The sequence below is a fragment of the Gymnogyps californianus genome, chromosome 12, assembly GCF_018139145.2.
Source record: "Gymnogyps californianus isolate 813 chromosome 12, ASM1813914v2, whole genome shotgun sequence".
Classification (NCBI taxonomy): domain Eukaryota; kingdom Metazoa; phylum Chordata; class Aves; order Accipitriformes; family Cathartidae; genus Gymnogyps; species Gymnogyps californianus.
Genome location: NC_059482.1, coordinates 10,783,727 through 10,796,427, shown reverse-complemented (window position 1 = coordinate 10,796,427; position 12,701 = coordinate 10,783,727). Strand labels below are relative to the sequence as shown.

At 43.5% G+C, this 12,701-nt stretch overlaps 1 protein-coding gene across 1 annotated transcript in view; it reads right to left on the bottom strand.

Annotated features, from left to right (window-relative positions):
- WTIP (WT1 interacting protein) overlaps positions 1-12,701 on the bottom strand; it is an 84,382-nt gene that overhangs the window by 46,366 nt on the left and 25,315 nt on the right. The window contains 1 exon segment of the mRNA XM_050904229.1: positions 5,337-5,438. Coding sequence (XP_050760186.1) covers positions 5,337-5,438 — 102 coding nt within the window.

Below are 12,701 nucleotides of genomic sequence, written 5' to 3'. Positions count from 1 at the left end.
GCTGTTCTCTCCGAGACTTTATACGAGCGGAAAGGCAGGTTGCGTCCACAACCGTGAACCAATTCCCCCTTCACATCAGTTGGAGGGCACGGGCTAATTCAGAACCGCTCTTTACACCTTCAGGGTAACAATACCTACTGCTACAGTTGTCCCACTTGGACCTTTTAAAATGGCAGTGCTGTCAGCCCTCGCTGTGATCCTTCTCTTAGAGGCTTGTAGCAATGAGCTTGTGAGGTCTGGACAAAGGCTGGTCCTGAGGCAGCAGCAGCACCCGTAATCAACTGAACTGCGATACCTTTACGAGCTGTCCCTTAAAATTAAACTGCTGAATGAAACCCCTGTGAGTGCTCCAGTCTGATCAATAGCTACCAGGTAAGAAATGAGCTGCATACCTTTGGGATTATATAGTTTGCTTTAGGCTTCTGATTGATCTTGCGGTGATTTCCTGTGCCTTAAAACCAGTGGCAAAAGTACAAATTAAAGACGAATGGCATGCTCAAACATTTACCTTCATGTAAGAGAGCAGAACATGTTCCTGGTTTTTATGGTGAAATACATCTCAGCTTTGAGAGTACAGAGACTTCAAACCCTTAGCTCTGCAAAGCTCGTTCCCTGCCCATCTCCTACACCCTCAGAGTAACAAATAAAAAAACTATATTCCTCATTGTAAAGATTTATCTTACTGCAGTTTCTACAATCATTGCCACCGGATTAAAATTTTCAGCCTGCAAAGATGCTGCGGATGGCATTATGATCTGCAAACTGTAATTAGTATCAAATAGAGCCCATTAATTCCTGCAACTGATCACCTGCACTTAGAGCACACAAGCAATCTGGCATTATTGCAATTATTCTTCAAGAAATCCTGTCATGCTCTGAAATACTACCGAGAGGAATTAGATGATGAGCTTTTCAGGCAGACATTTTTCAGCTCTTGTCTTCCATAAGCAAATCTGCAACTGAACTCCTGCCAAAACTAAAATTTTACACTTAACAGAAGGGACAGTGTATGTTGTTGCCTGAATTCATCGCTGTTATTTAAGATTCAGCAAAGCATGCTTACATATGAGTAATATATTTAAGCACATGTCTAAGCGTTTTGCTGAATCAAGGCCTAAAAGAGGTTCCACTGGTGTTAGGGCTGAGAGAGGATTTGAATCTACATTTAAAAACCATCCTAACAAGCTTCAGTTGTTTTCTCTAAGAGATTGTGGATAAAGACCGACATTGAACTATTTGATCCCAGGGAAACCAGATCACTTTGGCTTTTACATTACCTGAAGACAACTCTGACCTGTGAAAAAGCGCTATGTGAGGAGCATGCCTTTTTGCAAAAGGCAATAGGGGTTTACACAGAGATGTAACAAAAATTAACTGACAGAGCAAAGTTCTGAGATGCTAAACTTGCTCAGTTATAGGAGCAAGGCTCAACTATCCAAAGCCCACTGAACACATTAGAGGCAGAAATGCAGCACATAAAACGTGCCTGCTAGGTCATTTACTTTTCCTTTCCTTTCTTCTTCTGACCTCAGCTCACTGGCAAGATTTCCTTTTTTTGAGGAGATCCTGTGCAACTCTGAGTCGATGTATTACTGAGTTTTATCCCAGAGTTGCCAGAACCTAGGAAGACAATGAAGACATTTCCCCTCTGAGCATTATACCAAAACAGCTGAAGGGGACAGAAGTCTCCTGTTTATTTACTGTATCTGTGAAATACTTCCTCATCTTTCTGTGTTCATGTTCTCAAGAGCTAGCCACCATCACTGCAGAAGACCCCTGAGAATCCATCCTTGCGTCCTCATACTTCTACACTAGCAAGGCTGGAGCCCTCACAGAGGTGCCTGCATCTGCGAGCGTATTTTAGGTTTTCCTGTTAATTACAAGCAACGCAAACCCTTCAGCAATGGCGTGATATACGAAGGTGGGAGTCAAAAAGGACAGCACCGGGGCAAGCGCTGTATGCTCCCTGGAAGGTGCAGGACAGCCCATTCTGCCATGCGCTGCCCCTTTTCAACCAGGGCACCCCGACAGGTGGCACTTGGCGCTGAAACCAAAGTTAAACTCAAGCTGAAAATACTGACTGCTGACTGCTGAAATGAGGCCCTTGGAGACTCCATCACTCATTATCACATTTCAGCCTGAGTGGTCTCCAAACCACAACTTTTCCCAAGGGTTTGAAATCTATTTTATTTTTTCCATTGTAGCTGGTTAAATATTGGGCCCTTATCTAAATCAAATGGCTTCAGGTACAGAATTTTTCTTCTTCAGTTACTGCCCTTTACTTTCTAGATCTGTTGTATTGAAAGTAAGACTGATAACTGCTGGAGGAGAGTTTGGATCATTCTTGTTATTTGGGAAAAAAAGAGGAAAAAAGAAAGGCAAGCTTGCGCTCTTACTCTATCTCAGATTTCTAAGTACAACATAGCAACTAGTGCCTAGGAGCTGTTTTAGGCAGAGTACTAACGTACTTCTCTGCTCTCCTGTCAAAGGCTCAGAAGGAGCGTTAGTCTGTGTGCTGTGACCTCTTGCCTAACAAAGGTCATTAATGATCACCCAGTTACCTATATATTGAATCTAAAAGCTTGGCTCAACTTAGAACACTTTCTAAAGAGACATTTGGTCTTAATTTGAAAACAAAGAAGAAAAGAGAATCTGCCACTTCTATTTCGTTCCAGCAGTTAATCGTCCTCATTGTATAAAAACTATCTTTGATTTCCTATTTGAATCGTGTAATTTCAGCCGCCAGAAAAGATCTCTCTTGTGTTTGTCTCTAGTACATATGAGACCACTTTCTAATGCTGTTTTATGGTAAAAGTATTTACGAGCTCCAGCCACATGTCCCTCCCATCATTTCTGATATCCAAAATACACTGGGCTCTCACGATTAGCTTTTCTCCAGCCTTTAATCATCTATGTAACTCCTTTAGGACCCTCTCCAGTTTTTCCTCATCTCTTTAAAGGTGGGCACCAAAACTAGAGTGCAGAATTCTCACCTGGGTCCCACCAATGTCACATTGAAGGTAAAATGAACTTGCTGTTCATAAACTGCAGTACTGTGAGAAGCTTCCGTTTGGTTGTCTGTACAAGAGGTCCTGTAAAGTCTTTTCAGCAGCACACTCCAAGATGCAACTCCCATAGATGGGACCTGCATGCCTCATTCTCAAGGTCTGGATCTACTGGCACTGTCCTGAATCACTCTGGTTTTCCCAAGGACCGCACAGCCCCAAATAAAGTAGGAAACCAAAGAGTTAATGCAACACCCCCTTTCCAGCTATGCTCATTTTGATACTATTTCAGAGCTGAGTTGAGAGGAAAAGCTCTGCTTTTGATTCACAGTTGCATGTAGCTGAACCTAAGCTTTGACCAACATTTTTTACCTGCACTCAGGCACTACTGCCACATCAGCAGCACATCCACCTTCTCAGTGCCTAACATAAGAAAGTCCCCACACATTCCCCTTTTGATGGGATCGTATCAGAGGTTGCAGACAGAAGGAAATCCAAGCCCTTCTTGCTTGCGAAACATCCTGGCGGATGATAGCTGGGCCCTCCAGCCCACAAGCAGTACAGCGAGAAGCTCAGAAGACAACCTGAAGCACTGTTTGCTTGTGCGTGACTCACGGAAAGCTGTGTGAATCACGAAATTCCACTGGCACTGTGGGGTGGGGCAAAACTACGCTCTGAACGGACATGTCTCAAGTTGCCCTATGGTAGATGTACACTGGCCACACACACCTCGCCAGGACAGCCAGAAAAGCTTGTTGTGCTTTTGAATAATTAAATTGCGTTTGTATTTTGCTGTTAAAATACATTCCTCAGCCCTTATACATTCTTCTGAGGAACAGTGACCTGTGTACAGACCCTTGTGGTAACAAACATGCATCCTGACTACTTAAAAAACCCACGTCTGCTCCAGAAAGGAAGCTGGAATTCATCCATGCAATTAGGTCAGGTTAATGTTGGTGATGAGTGGATAGATATTATCCGATATCATATTTTGTAATCCTCTGCTAAGCAGGATGCTGTTCACTTCAGGAGCCAACAAAATAGCTACTCATTCACTGTCAGACTTGAGCAAAGTCGAGACCAGTCCCTGAAGGTTTGAGACGCGTTTATTCTAGAACCTGGTAATGGTCCAGAGTCATTTATAAAGGTCACTAAATTCTACGTTCAGGTTGTAGGTTTCTTTAAACCAGTATTTATCTGTACAAATCTCAGGAGAAAAGACAACACTTCTCCTTTCACAAGTGAACTCTACAATGGTCTTTTCATTTTCAACTTCTTTGGTTCTATGCTAATAATATTTTACTCTTTTTCTAATCCTTAATTGATCCTTTTTATAAACAATTTACGCTCAGCATATTCTGCTCAGAGTAAATCTTTTGCTGTGTATATGTATTGCAATGAGATGTTCAACATCCAGGCAAATATTTTCATATATTAGGAACGTAAATAAGTGTGTGGGTATATCAAGAAAAATTACCTGACTCCTGAAAATTGAGCTCTCATATTTCCCTTCAACTTGGTGGGAATTTGTGAGCTCTCAGCAATTACAGACAAGACAGCGAGAAAATTTCCAACTTAAATTCACAATGTGTGACTTAAGGCAAACACTTCTGAAAGTGCTGCCCTGAATTTTCCAACTCCTGTTTCCCCTGCCAAAGCTATGACTTCCCCAAATCACATACAGAATGCATCAGTTTCAGATGCGTTCAGATTAAAAGAGAAACCTAAAAAGGTCCTGAGAACAGCAAGGAGACAGTGATTTACCTGCAAGTTTTCCTCTACAAAAATAAAATATAGCTTATATATAATATAGCTTATAAAAAAATAGCTTAAGGTGTTTCAATATGCAGCTTCTATTTGTTCTTATCACATTCAAACATAAAGAGAACAATTTTTGAGCATTATGTATATACAGAAATGACAAATATACATGCTTGACTAGAGTTGCATTTGCAAACAGAAAGTGAGGGAAAATATGGGCTTGGCTGCACAAATTTTATTGTTTTTCTGTAAAAATGATAAATGCACATTACAGTTCCATAAACACAAGTGATTTGAAGTATGTAGTGCTTATAAGGGCCAGGTTGAAGCCATTTTGTAAATACAGCTCTTAAAACAACCAAATACTACTTTTCTGGGCCGTTGCTTAAGAAAACACCATTGAACACTTACAGATGGCAAATAAAAAACAACTTTTGAAGCTGGAGCCTTGCATGGGAATTTTGCCTCAGGAAGTAGGCAAGATGAGGTCTCACTTTGTACACTGGTTGCTAAAGGAATATATATAACAAAAGGAAGCCACTTAATAAGGCTACGGTAGATCTGACTTACCACAAGAGCAGCACGTGAAGCAGTTGGTATGATAGAGGTTACCCATTGCTTGGCAAGCCTGGCTCGCTCCATACACACCTTTTCCACATTTTATACAAATACCTACAAAGCAGGAAGAGAATGAAAGTTAGAATCCTCCACAGCTCCTAAAACCAGCTCCAGGCCATTGATTCCTAACACTCACGATACCCCCATCAGGCCCTAAATCAATGAGCTCCTCACCCTGAGTAGATTCAAGTACACAAGACAGCAACGGGTGGCTTGAGTGAAACAAATGCATGGAAATTAACCCAAAATAAAAAGGGGTGGGGGGAAGCCTCTGCTGGTGTTTCAATGCACGGAGATTGAGGCTGGCTAAAGACAGAAATCCAAAGGAGGCAGGTGCAATGAGAAAGGACAGAAAATCTGCACACTCCTTGGAAATAACTCCGTTTGCCCAAGAAACAATTTAGTGAGACCTTCACAACTAGGTGCTCCACCACATTACATTCAGTAATCACTAATAAAACAACAATTCAGTCCAAAACCAAGACACTTCTCTTTGCCTCTCTACAGCAATGCAACATCAAGAGCTTCGGTCCATGGTGGAAGCCATGCAGTACCGGGAAAATAGGTCTGTCAGTCACATTTAATAATTGTTTAACTTTCCATGAATAGTACCTCATAAACATAACCTGGCACCTTACAAAACAGAAGAGCAAGGCTCCTACCTTCCTTATGGTCTAAGGGCAAAAATTCTGACTGGCAGTTTTGCTTCAGTGGGGTCAGAAATTCACCTTCGCTGCCCAAGCCTGCTCTTGGTGATGCCGGGGATGACTCCCATGAAGTCCTCATGAGACCAAAGTACAAAGAGCCAACGTACCACTGGCAAAGTCAGCTGTTAGCTTCACACACAGCAGACTCACAGGAAAGGTCACGATTTCAATAAGCTCTACAAAGAGGGGTTTTTGGGGTGGTTTTTTTGTTTGTTTGTTTTTAAAAAGCTTTTTCCTCATAGTTATAGCTTTAAGAGTCTTTTGCCTATGCATTTACTTCTACCTACACATAACCTCTCTAAATTCAAACCAAGGCAGGGAGATAATTCAAGAATCACTTTGCTTCTCTATCCCCATGAAGAGGAAACGAAATGCTGGAGAATCCATGTCCTTCTGTCCCATACTCAGGATCATTGATTTTAAGTTTTTCTGAGATGTCCATTGGTCTCTATTAGACTGTAGCAGGACAGTACATCTCAAGACAAGGCTGCGTGATTTTGAAAACACTACAGTAGAAAATAAAAATTGAGATTTTTGCCTCATACAACTCTACAATGAAGCTGCTATGCTCCATGTGCTGTTTGAGGCCCCATTTCTACAAATGCACGCACAAGCTTAGTGTTAATCATTAGCATCAACAAAACTGCTAATATACTTAAGAGTCTAAGAACTCGAGAACTACAAAATTGGGCTTTAATCATCCAGAACTCTCCCCTGCTGTGCTGTGAACATTTTATACACACAAACACACAGAAAACACAAATGCAAGCTGCTCGGGGGAAATTAGCATATTATGAACTGGTAGAAACTTTAATAGCAGAAAGAACAAAGTTAAGCTAACAAAGCGTTTGGTGTCTCAGTTCAGTTTCTATAGGTTTTGCTTTTATTCACTCCCAGTATATGAACTGGCCTAAGCTACCACGCTAGAGAGACACAAATGCCGTCTGTCCCTGGCAGGTAGCTGTATGGAGATCAGTAAACCTGGCAGAAGAGCAGTACCCAATAACACAGCTAAGACTTCACCAGGGCTCTCAATGAGGAAAGAGTTGTAGACAACATGATGCCCATGAGTATCTCTGCCCCCCCCAAGCTATTCAAGACACATTTTAAACACCATTTCTGAAACCAAACTGTTTCAGTTCAGTGCAGCATTAACACAGCCACCTGTACCAGCTGTGTAGTGTGATCGGTTTAAATGGGGTACTAAGTTAAAAAAATTATTATATTTGAAGAAAAGAATCTTCCTATGCTACTAATTCAAATACTGAAATGGAAAGATCTTTCATTAAATCATGGGTTTCTTGGCGTTTATACCCTTAACTCCCTGATTTCAAATCATGACGAGAGATTAGCCTTTCATTCAACTAGCTCAACATCCTGGCACAATGTTGCCATTTTGGACCATGAGCATAGCTGTCAAATGAAACAATAATTTTAAAAAACAATAAATCTTCTCATAATAGATTTTTTTTTAATCTTAAACCTGATTTCAGTGAAGCAGGAACTATAACTTTAACATTATCAGATACCAGCGTCCCAAGCTAAACCTGTAATACAAACTAGCTACCAGCTAGATGCATCAGTTCATTGCAAATAAAGTGTTAAGAAAACGCTGGTCCTTAGACTAGCTCAGCTCCAATATAGGAAATGGGAATTTCAGAGTATTTGTTGCCTTATCCAAGGCTGTTATGTCTATCTATTTATTTGTAACCAAAGGTTATGAAAAAGGTCTGCTATTTGCCATGAGTTAATGGTTAACTGCTGATGAAAAATGGTTATTGATTACTGTGGACAGTGTGATCAGAAAAGGCATCCCGCCAGCCAGCAGCTGCAGGAATTACTGCCAGCAGCAGCAGAGCATCCACAAACCTGCTCTCTGTCTCATCACATACCACAAGCTCTGCAATAACCCTGGTCCCTCCTGGCCCTAGGGCAGGAGGGGTTGCAGACACTGCAGAGAACATGGGGCTCACACCAGAAATGAGCAATCTGTTACTTCAGCATCAGGTCTTGGTATGACATTTCAGTTAGCTCTTGGCAGTGGAGCGAGAAGAGAGCCTTTTGAGAGCTCCCCAGCTATCTGCACCCTTCTTGCCCATCTTCTCATGCCAACCATGTAGCTACTGATAGTCTGTCTATACACTGAGAGATCTACCTTTTCCTATTTACACTTAATATTATTCAAAGAGGAGCAGAAATCCAGTCTGCAATTCTCTGGCATTTCTGTCTATGAGCTCTCATGTACCAATCTACTACAGCCATGAACTGCTTTGATAAATGAAGTTATTGCCTCATTTCTTTGCCACTGCTCCACTGAACCACCAGAAGCAAAAGAAGGATTTATTGTGGATGTTAAACTTACATTGGCCTCTCCAGCAAGCGATTTGCTATGAGCAGCTGTCAGTTTGTTAACCCGTTTTCTCCACGAGACTAGTCATTAACTCCAGGAATGAATGACCACAGAGACGATTAACATACTAAAAAAGCGCATGTATAATTCCAAAAGTGTATTTTGGAAAATATATATGCAGCTGTGGTGTGAGTATAGTGTGAGCTCATAACTGCTTAGGAAAAGCACTGATTACATGGCTGTTTTCCACCAGTCACAGCCTAGACTGCACACTGCAAGCTTGTGAAAGCCTTGACATAACAGCTACATCACTTCCCCCCCCCCGCCCCCGATTTAATTCCAAAGCTTGTTAAACCGCCTATGAAGAACGTTCTGTTACAGAGCAAGCATGTCTTATTTCTGACACTTCACTTGACATGACTTCAGATCAACTGCTTCAGCCTTTATTCGATTCCTTGCTCCTCCCCACACCTCTATTCTAAGCAGCCGACTGTGCCTCCAGTTCTTTAACACATCAACTGTTGCATTTCCACCCAGGTCATCAGCTCTCCTACAGATCTGGCGTCTCTCTTCAGCTAGAAAAAGTTGTTATAAGATGTTGCATATACTCAAAGTTTGCATAAAGGTTGGCTGAGCGGGAGCATAGCATCACAGCGTTCCTTTGCTGTGGTGAAGAGATGTTTGCATCCTCACATAGTGTTTAACCAAACATGAGAGTAGAGTCTGAACAAACACACTCTGTGGACCACGGCAAAAGACCACCAACAAAAATGACACTAGAGAGAAAAGGACCTCCCAGAGACTTGCTGCTGGAGTTAGCTGCAGCACATTGCCAGCACTCCCCACACCTTTAAGCAGTCCACTTCACTGAGCTTGACTGTGTCAGTCAGAAGAGCACCTCTGGACACAACCCAGGTGAGCCTCCAGCACTGTATGGCAACACAGCCATCAGAAGCACAATGCTCTCTGGGTAACTCATGCATTAGCAAAATACTAGTATCAGCACCAGGAGAAAGTAAGATTGGTATTTTCTGATGTAGTCAATTGTTTTGCTCCAGACTCAAGAGATCGAATGCAATGCATTATAACAAGCAAAGGCATCAGCAACAACCTAGACAAGATACTAAAGCTCCAAGATTTTTGTTCAGCCTGCTATAACATACTTCTAAGACTTGCCTTTAGTAGCCTACGCATTCAAAGTTGTTCAGTTTGGGACCTGTACATCAAATCCTGTGATGCTCTTTTAACCATGCCAGTACAGGCTGGTACTTCATACAGACTTCACCAGGTACCCAGAATTGGGAAAAAGGCAGTAGGCAAAGATTAAATGGAGTACGTATAATGGCAGATATATAACCACCTTTTGGCCAAGCTTTGTCTTCAGACATGTGTGGAACTCAGCCTGTGCCTAATGCCATCCTCACTTAACCTGAAGTCAAGGGTTTAGTACAAATGCAAGAAAAACGGTACCATATGGCCTCTCAACTTCAGTACGCAGCAGCTGCGTGAGTCGGGGGAGAATCTGGCTATCGCACTCCTTGACAGCGTGCCACGGCTCAGGGATGAGCTGCAGCTTTACTGTCTCAGAGCCACACCGTATCTCCAGGATAACTGCTACATATTGCCTACAGTAGGAAACAACGAAGCCCTGTCGTCAAGAGTTATGGTAAAGCTAACATTAACAACTAACACATGGCACAGATGACTCCCTCCCTGCCTCTGCAGTTCTGTTCATGCTGCAGTGCTGGGAAAAGGGCGGGTGAACGTCATGCTGGGCTACTGCAAAATCCCCTTTTCTTCTCTCGGACAGGAAGAGACCATCTCTACCTAAGTCCCCAACAAGCTTTTCCGCACCTGTGGGCTAGCCAAGGTGCAGGGCCAGGGAAATGAAAACCTACAGCCATGAAGCAGGAAGAACAGAGGAGGAGGGAAGCCTTAACTCAGCTCAAGAAACTGAACTGCAGCAACAGAGGCCAGCTGCAAGAGCAGGAGGGCTGCGGACGGGCTGTGTCAGATACCTGCAGGTGTCACTGGCCATAGGAGATTTTCCCACACAGGCTGCAGTGCCTGCAGCCAGTGATCTCATGCCCAGACAGGTTTTACACAGCATGTTGCTACTACCTTTAAAAAAATACTCTGCTAAGAAGCTGGGTAAATAGTGAAGCGTCAGAGCTGCCCCAAGACCAGGCAGCTGTGCCACTGCTGCAGCAGTACCTGCCCGAGCTGACAGCAGCTACTGTGCAGACATCCTGGACTGCAGCAACTCGGATGCTGAGATGACTTCAGGCAAGAAAAATGCTCCCTTCCTTCCAACAACCACAGGAGAAGGGATCTTCCAACGCACGCGTCATCTCCCAGTCAGAGGCAGATAGAACAAGGCACCTACACAGGGCGCAGGGGCAGGGCCTCTTCCCAGCAGCTGGGGAGGAGCGAGGGAGGCAGCCCGTGAAACCCTCCCAGCCCTCACCACCATGGGTGGAGGGCTTTAATTTGTCACCTGGCAGATGCCTGGCAAGTGCACCAAGGCTTGAATACCCAACATAAAATAAAATCTGGTACGTACAAGTTATAAATAAATAAATATATCCTGGACACGCTCAGCAGCAACATCTTGTGATAGGAACAATGGAGGGACTGTCTGGCTAAGTTACCAGCACTGCCCTCTGCCCCAGGGGAAGATCAGAAGACACCACAGCTTGAATTAAGGTTGAAAATGATAGACTAAGAAAAGTGGGAAATGCTCAGGTAAACATTTTAAGCTCCCCTCACAAGCCACAGCCCATCCACACCTGGCATCACAACACCCCACAGCTGGGAGGAACCTGACCCCATCCAGTAACACAACTCTGGCTTGCAAGTACCCACACACTCCCCACAGCGACCATGCTGGAGGTTGGAGTAGGCTAAACTGGAGGAAGATGGGCCACAACACCTAACACAAATCACAGCTTAAGCAAAGCAGGACAAGAAGCTGGCTGTGGACCAGGAAATTTTTTGCTGTCATTGTTAAAACTTATTGAGATTGCCCCCAATCTTGCTTTCCTCCTCAAGGAAAGAAGGTAAACCCCCCTCCAATAAACTGCTTAAGCCCTTAAGATATATATACACTGACTTAAAAAGATCTCCATCACTTCAGCACCTGCCTTCTGCAGGAGGCTTTACTCAATTAATATACAGGCTTGCCGCAAGAGGGATGTGTGTGTAGAACTTACTCAGAAAAATAAAAATTTGAGATTAATTTATGTTTGGTTACAAACACCGCAAAGTTCACATTCACTGGAATTTTTGTAGAGGCAAGCTCCAGGTTCTAACTCCAGCTCCTGGAATAACTTTCATCACCTCCACTCTGCCCACTGCTTAACGAGGCTGTGGCTTGTGTAGGACAAAGCTGCTGGGACAAGTCATGGCCATGAGGGGAGGCGCTGGGACTAGTTCCAGGAACGACAGTGCTGATGAGGACACAAGAGCCGAGCTTTACCTGCCTGAGGGCCCAGCGCTGCCAGCAGGGCTCGGTCTCAGCCTATTCCTGCTTGCTTCGATAAATACATGGGCTGTTCTGTTTTGTCAGAAACTTTCCAGGGTTTCAAATGTAGGGTGAGGTGGTAGGCAAGAGTTTGGGAACATAAAAGGCTGTAGAAACAACTCTCAAACACCACCCTCCCCGACTCCATATTTTAGCAGCTATGAGCCCAGGGCATGTCTGTGCTGGTGAATTAAACCATGGCAGCTCCAGGTCAGCACTGTGGAGTGGGAGTTGTCATGGGAGCCAGTATCAGCTCTGATTAGCAGCTGCTGGAAACTGGAAAGCTTTTGTTACTGTTAAGTAGATCCACCCAGTCGCACAGTGAAAGCCTGAAGCTAGCACCACAAATGCTTATTGCTTCATACAGTATGTGAAATTACCGCTCTGAACCATGAAATTACTGACACTATCTGCGCAGAGTTCATCCTGCCTCAGCTGCAGCCGGCGTGCCTCTGCATAACTTCCCTTTGTGTGGATCTCCAACTCTGCCGCGGAGCCTCCTGACAGCACAAGGCATATCACAGGCCTATTGTTCTGCACAGTGTTTTACTTACACTGACACTTGGTTTACAAATATTCATTCATTTCTCTGCTTCTTGATTTAGTGCATGGCAGTTCCAGGATGATTTATACTTCTCACTTGGCATTTATAGAAAGATCTTTTACTACTGAGGCAATGAACTGGAAGACCGAGTAGTTCTCGTGGCTGCTCTATCTGTGCTGCTTTGGGTTGCTTT